Source organism: Callorhinus ursinus, unplaced genomic scaffold (genome assembly GCF_003265705.2).
Source record: "Callorhinus ursinus isolate GAN/ISIS: 27379988/994484 unplaced genomic scaffold, GSC_fseal_2.0 scaffold7, whole genome shotgun sequence".
Taxonomy (NCBI): domain Eukaryota; kingdom Metazoa; phylum Chordata; class Mammalia; order Carnivora; family Otariidae; genus Callorhinus; species Callorhinus ursinus.
This window is the reverse complement of record NW_027397069.1, coordinates 54,200,128-54,214,952: the sequence shown is the minus strand read 5'-3', so window position 1 is coordinate 54,214,952 and position 14,825 is coordinate 54,200,128. Positions and strand designations below refer to the sequence as shown.

The following is a 14,825-nucleotide window of genomic DNA, read 5'->3' as shown; positions in this document are numbered from 1 at the left end:
ATTATCAATGCCACCATCTCAACCCTATTTCACACCCTGCCTAATGCAAGAGTCTGCTCATCAAGCTCTTAACCTCTTATCTTTCCATGTTCCAATTCAATAACAAATAACTAAAAAGTAATAATAATAAATTTAAGCATGTTAACAATCTGCTCAAAAAGCTTCAGTGGCTCCATATTATCTATAATGGGATTTATAGGTCAATTAACACAAGTGATAAAATGAATATCCAATCCGCACAATTAATTGGTAAAAAAAAAAGAAAGAAAGAAAGAAAGAAATGTCCCCACCACTCAAGTAGGTATCTTCTCTATCCATAATGACAGGGAAGACTATGGAAGCCAGCAGTATCCGGGCTCTACCTGCTTGAAATACCTGTTGCAGGCAGGAGGCTCTAGCCACATGACCATTTCTCCTGGAAGTGCTTCACTTGTGGCTCAAGGGCACTGTCTTTACTATGGATCTGATCACTGCTCTTAAAACTTTCATGTAAATAAAAATCGCCCTTCCTCAAAATAAGTTTAGGAACTCTGGTCTATAAGATAAAGCTCAAAGGCCATACAGTTTTTCAAAGTCCTCCACTTCAGTCCCAACGATCATTATCATCCATCTGCCACTATTCTTTCCAAGAGTAATTCTCCATTTCGAACACTGACCCCCCAGAACCTTGCTTCTCATAAACAGATGTGAGAAGGGGACATGTGCTGTCCCCATAACCTAGGAATGTGTTCTTCCTCCTTTCCATCTGACCCGTCAGGATCCAGCTTAAGCTCCAGCCTTTCATTACATGCCAACCTGCATAGATCACTAGTTCGCCTCTGAATTCATATAACACTTAACAGCCTTTGTCACTCATTTTGGTACTAGATGATGTGTTACATTAAGTTGTAACACAAATAACCCAAGTAGCAAGTTGAGGGAACAGATTAAAACGGCATAAGCCTTTTCTGGGATGCTTGGGTGGCTCAGTCGGTTAAGCGTCTGCCTTCGACTCAGGTCATAGTCCCAGGGTTCTGGAATTGAGCCCCACATCAGGCTCCTTGCTCAGCGAGAAGCCTGCTTCTCCCTCTCCCTTTGCCTGCTGTTCCCCCTGCTTGTGCTCTCTCTGTCTCTCTGTCAAATAAATAAATAAAATCTTAAAACAACAACAACAACCATATAAGCCCTTTTTTTCCCCAGAAGCTCTCCAAACCCCATCTTGGGTTTTTAAGGAGGCCTCATTACATAGGCATGATCGATTAAATTATTGGCCACTGGTAACTGAACTCAAACTCCAGTCTCTCTCTCTTCCCCAGAAGTCTCAGGAGTGAGACTGAAAGCTCCAACCCTCTAATCACCTGGGTGGTTCTGCTGGCAAGCAGGCCCCCATCTGCGGGGTTTTCCAGAAGTCACTTCACTAACACACTCAGGTGTGACTGAAGGGGGCTTGTTAAGAATAACAAAAGACACCTCTATCACTCTCATCACTGAGGAAATTCCAAGGGTTTTAGTTGCTTTGTACCAGGAATGGGATGAAGACCAAATATATAACCCATATTCTAAGTCACAATATCACAGTGCCTATGTAAAAGATGCAATATTTTTAAAATGGGAGAATGGGAAAAAAAAGGGTATTACCTGGGTACAAAATAGAATCATAAGCATAAAGAGCTTTAGTGAGTAGGCTGGTGTAGCAGAGATGGCTAGTTAAACATTAATAATCTGTTCTTCTTCTTCCCAAGTACAGAGCAGTCCCTGGGAGATAGCCGCTCAGCCAGGAGCTACAAGCCCACAGTAGATGTGAACAGAAATGATGCATGTGACTTCCAGGCCAACGTTTTTAGGAGCAGTGTGCCTTCTCTATTCTCTGTCTCAGTCTGCCTCTGGATGCAGAGGACTCAAGGCTCTAGAAGAGGACAGTAGCAACATGACAGAAGATGCCTTCACCCATGAAACAGCCACATGGAGAAAAACCACCTGCTGTTCAGCAACACCTATGTTGGACTATTTACATGGGTGATAAAGGTCTAGTATATTAAGCCACTGAAATTTTATTGTTTGTTATAGCAGCTAGCATTAGTCTATTAATACACGAAGGGTCATCTAATTAGTGACAGGGCTGAGACCAGAATCCATGTTTTTTGACTCTTCTTACAGTGTATCAAACTATATTCTGATATGTATTTATATTTCTAAATGATCTCAGTGGTGTTTAGGCAATTTATCTTGGTTATTCTTAAATACTATTAATCCCCAACCAAGCCTTATCTACACTTACCATTTACAATCATTTTCAAACAAGCAGAACATGGTTTTCTGGAAAAATAAAGATCACAGTTTTTCAGCCTTGACCCATGTTTTATAAGAGCAATTTTTCCAGCATGTAAATCTTCACTAGAACAGTGGAGACCAACAATTTTCGTGTTTTTCACCACCACAAGACCAGTTCTCTTCACCTACATTGAAATACAAAATAATAATGTATTAGTTATAACATCTGTTAAAAAAGAAACAGGCCCCAAATGGAGTCACTTGTGCTAAGTCCACATTATCAGACTGAGACTTAATACCTAATTGCAGTTTTGGCCCCTCCCAGGAATATAACATTAACCAGTCAGACTGTAATTTCCTGCTGAGCTAGTGAGGAAATCCACCTGATAAACTCCTGTAGTCCCCAAAAGGAAGGTCACCTTGCCTGAAACAATCCACTTTTACTAGCAACTTCCTTTTCCTGCCCCTTCTGCCTATAGAAGCCTCCCCTTTTTGCAGCTCTTCAGAGCCCCTCTCTATTTACTAGATGGGAAGCTATATGACTCATGAATCATTGAATAAAGCAATTAGATCTTTAAGTTTACTCAGCTGAATTTTGTTGTTTTGTTTTGTTTTTTTAAACAGATTTGGTGGCAGCATTTGGACCCAAAGGAAAACTGATGGCTTCAGGGACAAGAAACACAAGCATGGTACCTGTGAACCCTTTGAGCTCTCTGTCCTTCTTGCCATATCTAAGGGCCATAGATAAGTTCCTCTTGCTTCTGAGCTCTGCTGTCTTTGCACTGAGCTCCTAATCTGATTGGCTTTCCAGTCCAAAATTCCCCATTTGATTGGAACTCCCATTCCCTGATTTAGCCCCCAGATTCCACATTGTGGAATCCCAGGCTATGGTCCCCATTTCTTGAGGTCTGCTGGTTCAGTCCTCTCCCCAGTCCCAGATTCCATGTTGAGAATTGGTAGTGGTGTGCACAGGGCCTTCTCTTGGCCAGGCTAAGGTAACATCTTTTGATTACTGCTGGTGTGTTAAGGTGAACATGTCTCTATTTTGTGTAGGTAAAGGCTATTGCTAATTGGAATCTTGGGAGACCAAAAGCCACAAAATTAGTGGACGCAGGTTGAGCACTTAAAAGCTATTACAGCGATCGCCACTTAACTCTAAGACTCCTGTGTTAGGATAAGTTGGTCATAGAATGGGTTAGATTGACACTAGGACACCCACCAACCTCAAGAAAATTTTGATGCAACTAGGTACAGGGTAAAACACTGCACAACTCCCAACCCCAACTCAGCAGCATGTCCCTCTCAGGTATTAGTTTGGCTCTGAGAAACCCACTTGGCTTAAAAAAAAAAAGAGGGGCATGACTCAGTTGGTTAAGTATACAACTCTTGGTTTCAGCTCAGGTCATGATCTCAGGGTCGTGAGATCAAGCCCTGCATCGGGGTCCACGCTGAGTGTATAGTCTGCTTGTCCCTCTCCCTCTGCTCTCTCTCTCTCATAAATAAATAAAATCTTTAAAAAAGAGAGAGAGATCTTTAAATTCCAAAACATACCACCTTCTGGCATACTTATGTAAGTCTAAAAATTATAATCCTGGGAGCTATAAATATCTACAAAATGACAAAATCTTACTAAGCCTTTTTGTGTCCTAAGAAGTTGGCTTGGTAACAATCATCAGGTTGGGGGCCCCAAAATATGGCCAGACAGAAATGTGGGTTGTACCTCCTTTACCACTAGCTACGGCTGGATAGAAAATATGGGTTAAACTCCCTTTCTGGCTAGGGCCATACCAAACTGCTATAAGCCCTCAAGTAAATAACAGCCTAGAATGTGATGGACATTAGGAAGTATGGTCCAGTTAGATAAGATCATTCAAAAAGCAAGGGTCCCCAGGGCGCCTGGGTGGCTCAGTTGGTTAAGCGACTGCCTTCAGCTCAGGTCATGATCCTGGAGTCCCAGGGAGCGGGGAGCCTGCTTCTCCCTCTCCCCTCTGCCTGCCACTCCCCCTGCTTGTGCTCTCTCACTCTGTCAGATAAAGAAAATCTTAAAAAAAAAAAAAAAAAGCAAGGGTTCCCAAATCAAACAAACAGAATGGTATATACCTGTTTTAACTGGCATGTAGAAGCCTCCAAAAGGCTTCAAAATTCCAAAATACCTTCATTGAAAGATTTGTTGCAAATCACTTATGAAAAATTAAAGACACAAGAGGCACATAAAACAGGACTATAAAACTGAGGTAACTCCCACCATTATCCTCTAGCCTCCTTTAATTGAAGATTCATTCTAGTAATCCTCTGTCTGAATCTTTCCACTCTGAGGAGACTACAAAACCATAAACAAAAGTCCACCAAGTTAGTGGCCTTATAGACACCCCATATCCAGCCTTGAAGGAGGGTTGACAGGGCTCCGAGGGAGTGTCAGGTAAATTGCTACCTTATTCCCTTAAATGGCCAAGGGAAACTAAAATTAAAATGAATGGAAATCCTTGCCAAATTTTGGTAGATACCAAAGCTATACCCTATTTTACACCTCACCAGGAGTCTGCAGACGGGATCCTAGGAAAAACTGGCTGAAGCCGGCTAAGAGAGAGAACTCTTACCAGAGTCAGTTCTCTGGATATCTGTCTACAGTAACTGGTAGAGACAGAGAGAGAGAAAAGATCTTTTGAACCCTCTTTGGGGATGCCTTTGAGTCCAAGGAGTTATTTAATACTGCCAGGAATATATACTGTTTGTCTCAGCTGAGAATTGACACGATATTTAAAAGGATTTTTTTTAAGTAGCTTGTCCTGTGGTCAGAAGTTGGCCAGATTAAAAGATGATATTCAAAGCCTGATCGGAGTTTTTCTTAGGCATCCTCCCCTAAGCTAAAATAAAAACTATGAACCTAGATGGAAAGAAAAAAACCTTCTCACACTTTTGTGGAAGGATTTACTAAAACATTATAATGATAAGCAGCTCTAAATCTGGAACACAGAAGTCTTTTGATTTCTATCTTAGTTGGAAATATTTTCCTTGATATATAAAAAAGCAAATTGAAGATAATGTAGTTGGATGGGGGGACCAACCTATGATGTCATTTAAGTTACAATCCAATTCCTTGAGAAATTAAAAGCAACTGTTCTTATCTTACAGATCTTTGCAAAACCAGAAATGCCGCTCTAGAAACAATTCAAAGTCCACCTATTCTTTTTACCAATCCCCAAACCTCCCATATTTATCTCAAAAGGCTTATAAGTAGTTTTGGAGGAACTTAATGTTCTCTCCCTGTGCCTTTGAGATGTACATGTTTTACCAGGTCTTCCCCAGGAACTCTAATCTAAAGCATTCCCAATTCCTAAGACTGAAGAAAAAAAACTGTGTGTGGCAGGGTTCGGTGGGGGGGGTGGAGTGGGGGGCCTTTTTATAAATACAAACTGCTACAGAAGCTCCCTTGCCCAAAATTTAGTTCACAGCTTTCATAAAATGCTTGTCAAGGACAAATACAAATCTTAAATGTCTTCTCCACAAATATTATAGAAAAAGCCTTAACCATCTGAACAGGTAAATCTAACTTATTCCAACTGTTCTTTCATAAACCAGTGAGTTTTGCATTATCATACCCATCTCATGGCTAAAATTTTATTTTTATTTTTATTAATTGATTTCTTTTCATGGCTAAAATCTTCAAATGAAAGCTCTAAGGTCTCCGTTTGCATCTCCCTATATGTTTATATGCATCTATGTAAATGTGTTGTAGATGTGTGGTATTTTCTACCTCTGGATAGTATTGCCAAAATTAATTTGTAAAAAAGCTCCATTTAATTGGCTTAAAGAAAATTAAGCACTTAAATGGATTATTCATAAAATTCTCCAAAATATAATAGAAACTAACCCAAATGCGTTTCAGGTTCACATGATCTGGAAAAATATTCAGTATTAAGGCTAATTTAAGCTTGTTGGTTTAATTAAAATAGACATGCCTTTAGAGTTATCAACACTGAATGTAATGCAGGCATACAATTTTATTCTACCTGGCTTTACTAGTCAAAAAAAGTTCATGTTATCTCTGTTACAAAATCTGACAGGTAGAAAAATAACTTGGAATGATGAAATTTCATAAGCAATCTAAATATAATTGTTCGAAATAAGTGAACTAAATAAATGTGAGATAAAAGTTTTTAGGCAAACTTTTTAAATAATTTCCCCAAATCTTATTGGTAACCTGAAACCTTAAAGTTTTGCTAAGTTAAATTAAATGATGGATAGTCACTGAATATCTAGATTATTTCCAATAACATAAAAGACTGAAACAGTAATTACTGAACATAGGTTTATCTACTTTTTGGCTTCCTTTTACAGAGGAACTAAAAATTTTAGGGTTTGTTATTAAACATGTTTTTTGCTACCGTGAAAAATTTACTATGAGAAGGCATATATTTCTAGAAATAAGATTTATAAATTTGCCAAGTCACAGAAAGCTAATGTAAAAGATAATTCACAATGGTTACTTCTTTATTTTTATTAGAAATTAAGGTTTTTAAGGGTTAAACATTCTAATATATTTAATTAAAGCTACTAAAAAAAAAAAACCCTCCATATGCAAGGAGAGTAGGATGTGTATTTCAGTAAAAGAAGGCATTAGGAATTAGGAATGCATTTTTTTTTTGTTGAGGAAAAAGAAAGTAATTTTGTCCTAAAGTGAGATTGGTTATTTCAGAATGGGAAAGGGGAAAGACATAGGACAAAATCTGAAGGGCTACTAAAAGGGTTGTAGAAGATTTGTGGAAAAGGAGTCTTTGGAAAGGAATATTGTGCGTGATCAAGCTGGCTAAGATAAAAATAAATTAAATTAAGGATTTTTTTAAATGAATGTATTTTAATAGCAAAAGTAAGCTGGCACAAAATTAAAATTTAGTTTTCTCTGTTAAAAGGACAAAGTTTTCTTGGACTACTGGTCTGTTCTTGATAAGAGATTGTAAAAGGTTTTTCTTTACCTTTTAAGTAATCTGCTCATAAAACAAAGATTTTGTGTCTTCTCAAAATAATCTTATGTGTTTCATGTTGTCTTCATCAGGTCTTTGATTACTTAAAAAAAAGGATTCTTCGCTATTAAAAGAGCTAATTTTTTTTTTACAACGATTTAACTTTCTGTATTTGCCTTTGAAATCTTTGTCACTATGGTTAAAGTAGATAACTAAGTATCGTTTGACAGTGACCCATGATCCTATCTGACCAAGTGTTTTAAAACTTTTCAATATTTCTGACAAAGCTGGAGGCCTCAAAATCCAATTCACTAAGAAGAGGAGCCAACACTGAGGTACACTGCTTTCTCTCCCAAGATGTGGGATCAAGAACATTTCATTCCATTCCTTCTTCCCTCTCTGACCATCCTTTTTCCTAATTCTTACAGCATGAAGGTCTTTATGATTTGGTCCACATTTTGCCTTGTTCTGGCCTTGAAAGATAATGGTATCTCAGGCCATTACAGAGGGGTTAAATCCAACTTCCAAACAACTGTTGGACCTGCCTCGATGCTGGTGATTCTGCAGTTCTGCCTATCACAAACTTCTCCCTGATTTCCAGTGCCTCAGTTTCTCCGGAACAAACCCTGTCTCATTAACCCCAAACCCAGGGAAACTTGCATCTAAGCTCTGCACAAAGAGAGGGACATGAGGCAAGAGTAACCAGAATAAAAACTGCATGTACAGTCTATAGACTCTGAAATTGTACTGGCTTCCATGGCTGTCACCTTTCCAGTTCTGAGCCACAGACTCAGAAAATTAGCTCCCTTCCCTGGTTAGGAGTGAGTATGAATAAAGCTATGATCAGGAAACTCTCCTTACCTCTTTAAAATACTACAGAATCTGCTGCTTAAAAAAACAGCTGCCCAACAAAATCCTCAGACCCTCTAACCAAAGTTTTCTCTGTAACAGGATGGCCCTTGATTATTTTTTGGCTGAACAAGGAGATGTCTGTGCTGTGACCAACACCACTTGCTGCACATGGATTAAGGCTTGTGGGAAAGTTGAAACTCAACTATAAAACTACTGAACGAGCAACTTGGCTCAAGAAAGTGACTCCTTCAGCAGGGTTTTCCTTTAACTTATTTAATTTTGATTGGTTTGGGTGTTGGGACCACAGCTCCAAATGCACTCTAGATATTGGGGATTACCCTGCTTGTAATAATCCTAGTGGTCTCTCTGGCATGCTGTATTCTCTCAAATACAGCTTTAAATGTGTGTTTGCCGCCACTAACCACCGAACAAATCATCTCCCTAAGACTGGAACATCAGAAAAGGAATGAAGAGAATGACCGGTTTTAAAAATGTGAACCTGAAGTCATGGTCTGTGAATACCACAAAGATTCAGGAAAAAAACACCAAAAACAAAACCAAAACTCATGACCTGTGAATACCACCACAGAGGATCAGCAAAACTGTAAGAATTTTCAGAGCAACAGCCAGGGGTGGGGCTAATGCCTTAAGTTTTGATCACATCTCTCAGGCGTAGGGGTCGGGGCAACTGACAACAGGCCTCATATGGAGTCACTCATGCTAAGCCCACATCATCAGACTGAGACTTAATGCCTAATCTAACTGAGGTTTTGGCCTCTCCCAGGAATATAATCTTAACCAGTCAGACTGGAATTTCCTAGTCAGTTAGTGAGGCAACCCACCTGATAAACTCCTGCAGTCCCACAAAGGAAGGTAACTTTGCCTGAAACAATCCACTTTTTGCTAGACACTTCCTTTTCCCACCCCTTCTGCCTATAGAAGTCTCCCTTTTTTGCAGTGATTCAGAGCTCCTCTCTATTTTCTAGATGGGATGCTGCCTGATTTATGAATCTTTGAATAAAGCAATCAGATCTTTAAATTTACTCAGTTGAACTTTGTTTTTTAACATATCTAATGATTTATATCATAGATTATACTTGATTTATTAATAAAATGAAAAATTTTATATAGTTCTTTATCTGAACATAGTTTGAACAAAAGCACATTTCTCATTAAGTCCAAAAACTTTTCTGAAAGTTTAATGTTGGCTTTATACCAGAAATTTTCTAAATCTAGGCATTCTTAACTGAACAGTGAAGCATTTAATTATCCATTAATTTGTCCGACTGAAAAATAAATACACTTTAACCTAGGAAAGGGCGAGAACCAAGTTGATTTGACTTGTTTCTTACAGCATCCAGTCTGTAACTATTTAGTATTAAGCTTCTACGTGGTAATAATGAAAGAGGTAGAAAATCCTCTGGTTTTATACATGGATAAGGGAAGTCCAAAGAGATCATGTGACCTTCTGAAAGACCCCACAAATGGTAAAAGGCAGAACTAAAGCAGAGGTCATCTTAAATTTTAAAATATTTTAAATACTGACTAAATAAAGATAATTCTCAACTTCTAAAAATTGGCTCTCCCAATTTTTCGCACTATGGCAGTCTAGACTAACGTAGGTAGGTCCCACCTCCCACAAATATATAGATTTACAAAAAATAAAAAAGTTTTAAAGGCATAGTCAAGCTCAAAAGAAGACATCTGCTCAGGTGTTAAAAATGAAGAGAACTCAAAGCCAGAGCAGTAAGCCTGAGCTACCTCAGCAGTATCCCACCCACAGGTAGGGGACTGGGCTGACTCTGCTTCTAAGCCCTGGAGACTGGGGATGGGCTGAGATTCTAAAGAGGTGTTACTTTAAACCTAAAGTGTCCTAACTTACACAGATACTAATCGAAAAAGTTGGTGTGACAATATTAGTATCAGATAAAATAGATAAAAATCAGTTCTATGTAAGGCACAACGTAGTTTATGCCGTTTTCATAGGAAAGGGCTCTGAGGTAAGGAATGTAAACCCAATCTTTGGGTTTGGGACTCATTGTTACAGTATGTGGGGAACTTGGGCTGAGAATAGGGTACCTGTTATTCCCTACTCCCTTTCAAAGGGATTTTATTCTATAGTTATCCCCAATAGGACACATCTTGAAATTATTTTAAAGATCGGACCAGAGCTTTATTAACTAAAACAGTCAAGTTTCAGTTTCAGTTACAAGTATAAATGTTTGCAACTATGGAGAATGATATTTTGTAAAATGCCTAAAACGACAGAATAGAGAAAATTTTATAGAATTCCTTCTCTGAGTTAACCAACCATTTCCTAAACTAGAAGGACATTTAAAAGGAATACAAAAAATCTTTCCTTTACAAACTATACTTCCAAAAATATATCTAAAACATGAAAGATCTATATTGGCTTTTAAAACAAGCTTTAAATTTACTGTGAATTTATAAGCCCTTTCCCCTTCCCATCCCAAAATTTCTTAAGAGTTTTATGTTCCCCAAATACAAAGTATATGTTAGTATTTACTTCTGAATAGTTCCAGTGAGTTTTTCTTTTTAAATTATAACTTTGGAAAAGAATTGATCATGCCTTATCAAGAGATCCCAACATGCTAGAGCTCATTTTATTAAAATGAACCAATTGTGGGGCACCTGGCTGGCTCGTTTGGTGGAGCATGCAACTCTTGATCTTGGGGTTGTGGATTCAAGCCCCACGTTGGGTGTAGACATTACTTTAAAAAAATAAAATGTTTAAAAATAAAGTAAAATAGGGGCGCCTGGGTGGCTCAGATGGTTAAGCGACTGCAGCTTAGGTCATGATCCTGGAGTCCCGGGATTGAGTCCCGCATTGGGCTCCCTGCTGAGCAGGGAGTCAGCTTCTCCCTCTGACCCTCTCATGCTCTCTCTCTCTATTTCATTCTCTCTCTCTCAAATAAATAAATAAAATCTTTAAAAAAAAGTAAAATAAAATAATAAAATAAAATGAACCAATTGTGACAAATGAAAATGGCTGCAATTAAATGATTTTAGCTTTAGGTTTTCTCAGTAGTTAAGCAGACAGAAATAAAGCCAGAAACTGTGGCCACAAAAGACTTTTTTTTATTTTTATTTTTTTAAAGATTTTATTTATTTATTTGACAGAGAGAGACACAGTGAGAGAGGGAACACAAGCAGGGGGAGTGGGAGAGGGAGAAGCAGGCTTCCCGCTGAGCAGGGAGCCCGATGCGGGGCTCCATCCCAGGACCCTGGGATCATGACCTGAGCCCAAGGCAGACGCTTAACGACTGAGCCACCCAGGCGCCCCTTAATTTTTTTTTTTAAGATTTTATTTATTTACTTGACAGAGACAGTGAGAGAGCACAAGCAAGGGGAGTGGCAGGCAGAGGGAGAAGAAGAAGCAGGCTCCCTGCCGAGCAAGGAGACCGATGCGGGACTCGATCCCAGGATTCTGGGATCATGACCTGAGCTGAAGGCAGACGCCTAACCATCTGAGCCACCCAGGTGCCCTCCACAAAAGACTTAAAAAAAAAAAAACTATTCCTAGGGTGCCTGGTGGCTCAGTGGGTTAAGAATCTGCCCTTGGCTGAGGTCATGATCCCGGGGGTCCTGGGATCAAGTCCCACCTTGGGCTCCCCACTCAGGAGGGAGTCTGCTTCTCCCTCTCCCTCTGCAGCTTCCCCTGCTTGTGCCCTCTCTCTGTCAAATAAATAAATAAAATTAAAAAAAAAAACTATTCCTAAAAAAACCTCCGAAGACCCAAAACTATTCCTAATAAGCGGGAAGCATACTCATCAATTTATTATCAGAACAATCTTTTACCCCTCCCTTTCCCCTCAGCACAGGCGCAGAGACAAAACAAACAAACAACAACAAAAAACGAACAACCTTTTAGGCCAACTTTAATTTATCACTTTTTTGTCTAGAGTCCTCTTCACCTCAGAAAATATCTTTTATCTTTCATTTGTTTTTAGCTAAGGCCAAAATGTCAAGTTTGAGACAAAGATTTTTCCATCCCAAACTTAAAACAAAGCAAATAAAAAAGCCTAAGTTGCATTTCATTTTGCACTTCCACTGACTGCAACTCCCAAGAGACTAAATCTTTTTAGTGAATCACTGTTCTGGATCCCGACTGCTTCACTTCACTAACATCTTGGAAAGCCCTCTGTATTATCTTAGTCACAGGGATTTACAGTAAAATGTAAGCAAAAGAGGACAGTCTGTGTTTTGGTAAACAAATTAGTATATTAAGTGGTGAGTCACTATTTTTTTGCCTTCGCCTTTCCTAGAATTAAAAACATCTAAATATTCGGAGACAAATTATTTCTATATTCTTGTTGGGCATTTTAGAGACTCACTCTCAGAACTTATCAGGAGATCTCCAGGAATGCACATCAGAATCACGAAGGTAACTTTTTTCAAAATATACATGTTTTGTCTCCACTAGACACCCAATAAATCAGAATCTCTCTGGAAAACTCAAAAGATTAAAATAACAAGGAAATACTGTGCAATATTAAAAAGAACAAAGTTCATCTTATCAGGTCTGGGTTTGATTTTACCCTTCTTACAAGCTAGTAAATTAGCCTGCTACGGTTCCATGGATGCTGACAGAACACATGAACCTCCGGGCTCAGAGACTACTTGATCATTCACAGCCCGGCAAGCAGTATGAGTACCATGTTTGTGATGTTTCCCTTGCCCACAAGTACCACGGGTGTCATGCAGATGGCCCAGATGGATTCCTGAACAGGAAGCGGGTTGTGTTATAGGAAAGGAACACCAAGCCTGGGGATTGCTGTTTTATCATAGACAGTAAGCAAACCTCCTTTCTGTCCCAGAGGGAGACATTAGCTCAACCCTCAAGGTTGCTTGCTGCAAACACAACTCTGAGAAATGGCCTAGATAAAGAACAGTTAGGGCCTTGCATTCTTCAAACCAGCAGGATGTGCTGGAGTACGAGAGAACCGTGTAAGAGTGTTTTTCAACACATTTATGCAAACTAAAATGGAAATGTATCAAGAGTTAACTCTGAAAGTTAAAAAAAAAAGATGTAGGAGCATATTATAAAATAATCTGGGTTTGTTTTGTTTTTTAGAGGAGAGACATGTATAGTCTTGTAAATACATAGAAAACTTTTAGAAGGATAGGAAGGGTATATAAGAACCTGCCTTGGAAGTGGAAATGGGAAACTTGAGTATAAGAAGGACTTTTAGTCTACTTTATACCATTGATTTTGCTTTGTTATTACAAACACGACTTTTTAAAAATCATAAAAATTCACCTGTTTTTTGTCAGTAGATGTCCTGGCCATCTCTTCATTATCTCCTAAGGGTCCATGCTTTCCCTCTTCCTTTTCCTAATTAAAAGCGGATTAAGGGGAAAAAAAGATTAGTGCACAAAACATAGAATTAACTCAATATTTCCTATTTGAAGGCTGGTTTTCTTGGTTTTGGATCATTCATTTTTTTTTTCCTGATGAAAGTCTGCATTGACTTCACGCTTTGTTCTGGCTCAAGTTCAGACTATTTAAGTTAGTAAATAAGGCCCCTACATACTTTTGCAAAATCAGGCCCCTACATACATTTGCAAAATACAAAAGGACTGAAAGTTGTGGTCAGAAAATAAAATTCTGTAGTTTAAGATTTTGGAGTTGGGCAGTTTTAAGGAGCAGTCCAGAGTGTGGCCATAGCTAAAAAGGGCTAAAGGGGGGTAGGGGTAAATTAACTGGAATTGGGAAGATAAGGAACTATCTGTAGATATGGACTGTGGTAGGCAGAATAGTGGTCCCCCAAAGACTTGCCTGTCTCACTCCCTGGAGACTGTTATGTTACTATGTTACTATGGCAAGATTGTAAATGGAATTAAGTCTGCTAATCATCTGACCTTGAGATGGACCCAATGTAATTACAAAGGTCCTTGTAAGTGAAAGAGAGGCAAATCAGTGCCAGTGTGATGCAACACGAGACTCAGTCTGCCACTGCTGGCTCCAAAGATGGAGGAAGAGCCTTGTCCAAGGCAAGTGGGCAGCCTCGAGAAACTGGAAAAGGCAAGGAAATGGAATCTGCCCCGAGGCTCCAGAAGGAAAACAGCCCTGCTGACACTCTGATTTTAGTCTGGTGAGACCCATTTCAGGGTTCTGACTTCCAGAACTGTAGGACAATAACTGCATATAATATGTGCTTTAAGCCACTGACTTCATGGTAATTTGTTACAGAAGCAAGAGGACACTAACGCATGGAAGTCCACGAGTCTCTTCTAAAAGTAAAACTTGAAGTAGAAAGTTTTGAACCAGGGCAAGATTCCCTCATTTATTGATTCCACAAATATTTACTGAATGCTTGCCATGTGCCAGCCAGAGACCTAGTTGCTCAGGATGCAGCCCTTATCGAGCTTATGACACAGGAAAATGACTATGAAGTGAGCAGATAATTAAGACAGAATGATACAGCAGGCTTCTGGGAGCCCCAAGGTAGGTGGGCTATGTAATAAACTGGAGAAAGTTTCCCCAAAGTGGGAATGGTAAACTTGGTGAATATTGAACTCTCAGTATTATGAAACAAATGCTGGATGCTAGAAAAGGAACAACCTCTAAAAAGTTTACAAGAAAAGCCATGTCCTGGGAATCGCGTTTCTATTCCAGCAGAACAGGAAGTGGAAGAAGTGATGATGCTGGTAGTGGAATGGTGGGAGTGAGATGGTAGTAGTGGTGGTGAGGACGGTAGGAGTGATAATAATAAAGTACCTAAGAGTGTTTCCCAAGCA

At 39.1% G+C, this 14,825-nt stretch overlaps 1 protein-coding gene across 1 annotated transcript in view; it reads right to left on the bottom strand.

Moving 5' to 3' along the window:
• The window catches only part of CDADC1 (cytidine and dCMP deaminase domain containing 1), a 37,029-nt gene that overhangs the window by 15,808 nt on the left and 6,396 nt on the right, over positions 1-14,825 (bottom strand). Inside the window, exons 3-4 of the mRNA XM_073894312.1 lie at positions 13,345-13,419; positions 2,258-2,435 (exon numbers count right to left, since the gene is read on the bottom strand). Of these exons, the coding sequence (XP_073750413.1) occupies positions 2,258-2,435; positions 13,345-13,419 (253 nt within the window). The remainder of the gene's footprint in view (positions 1-2,257; positions 2,436-13,344; positions 13,420-14,825) is intronic.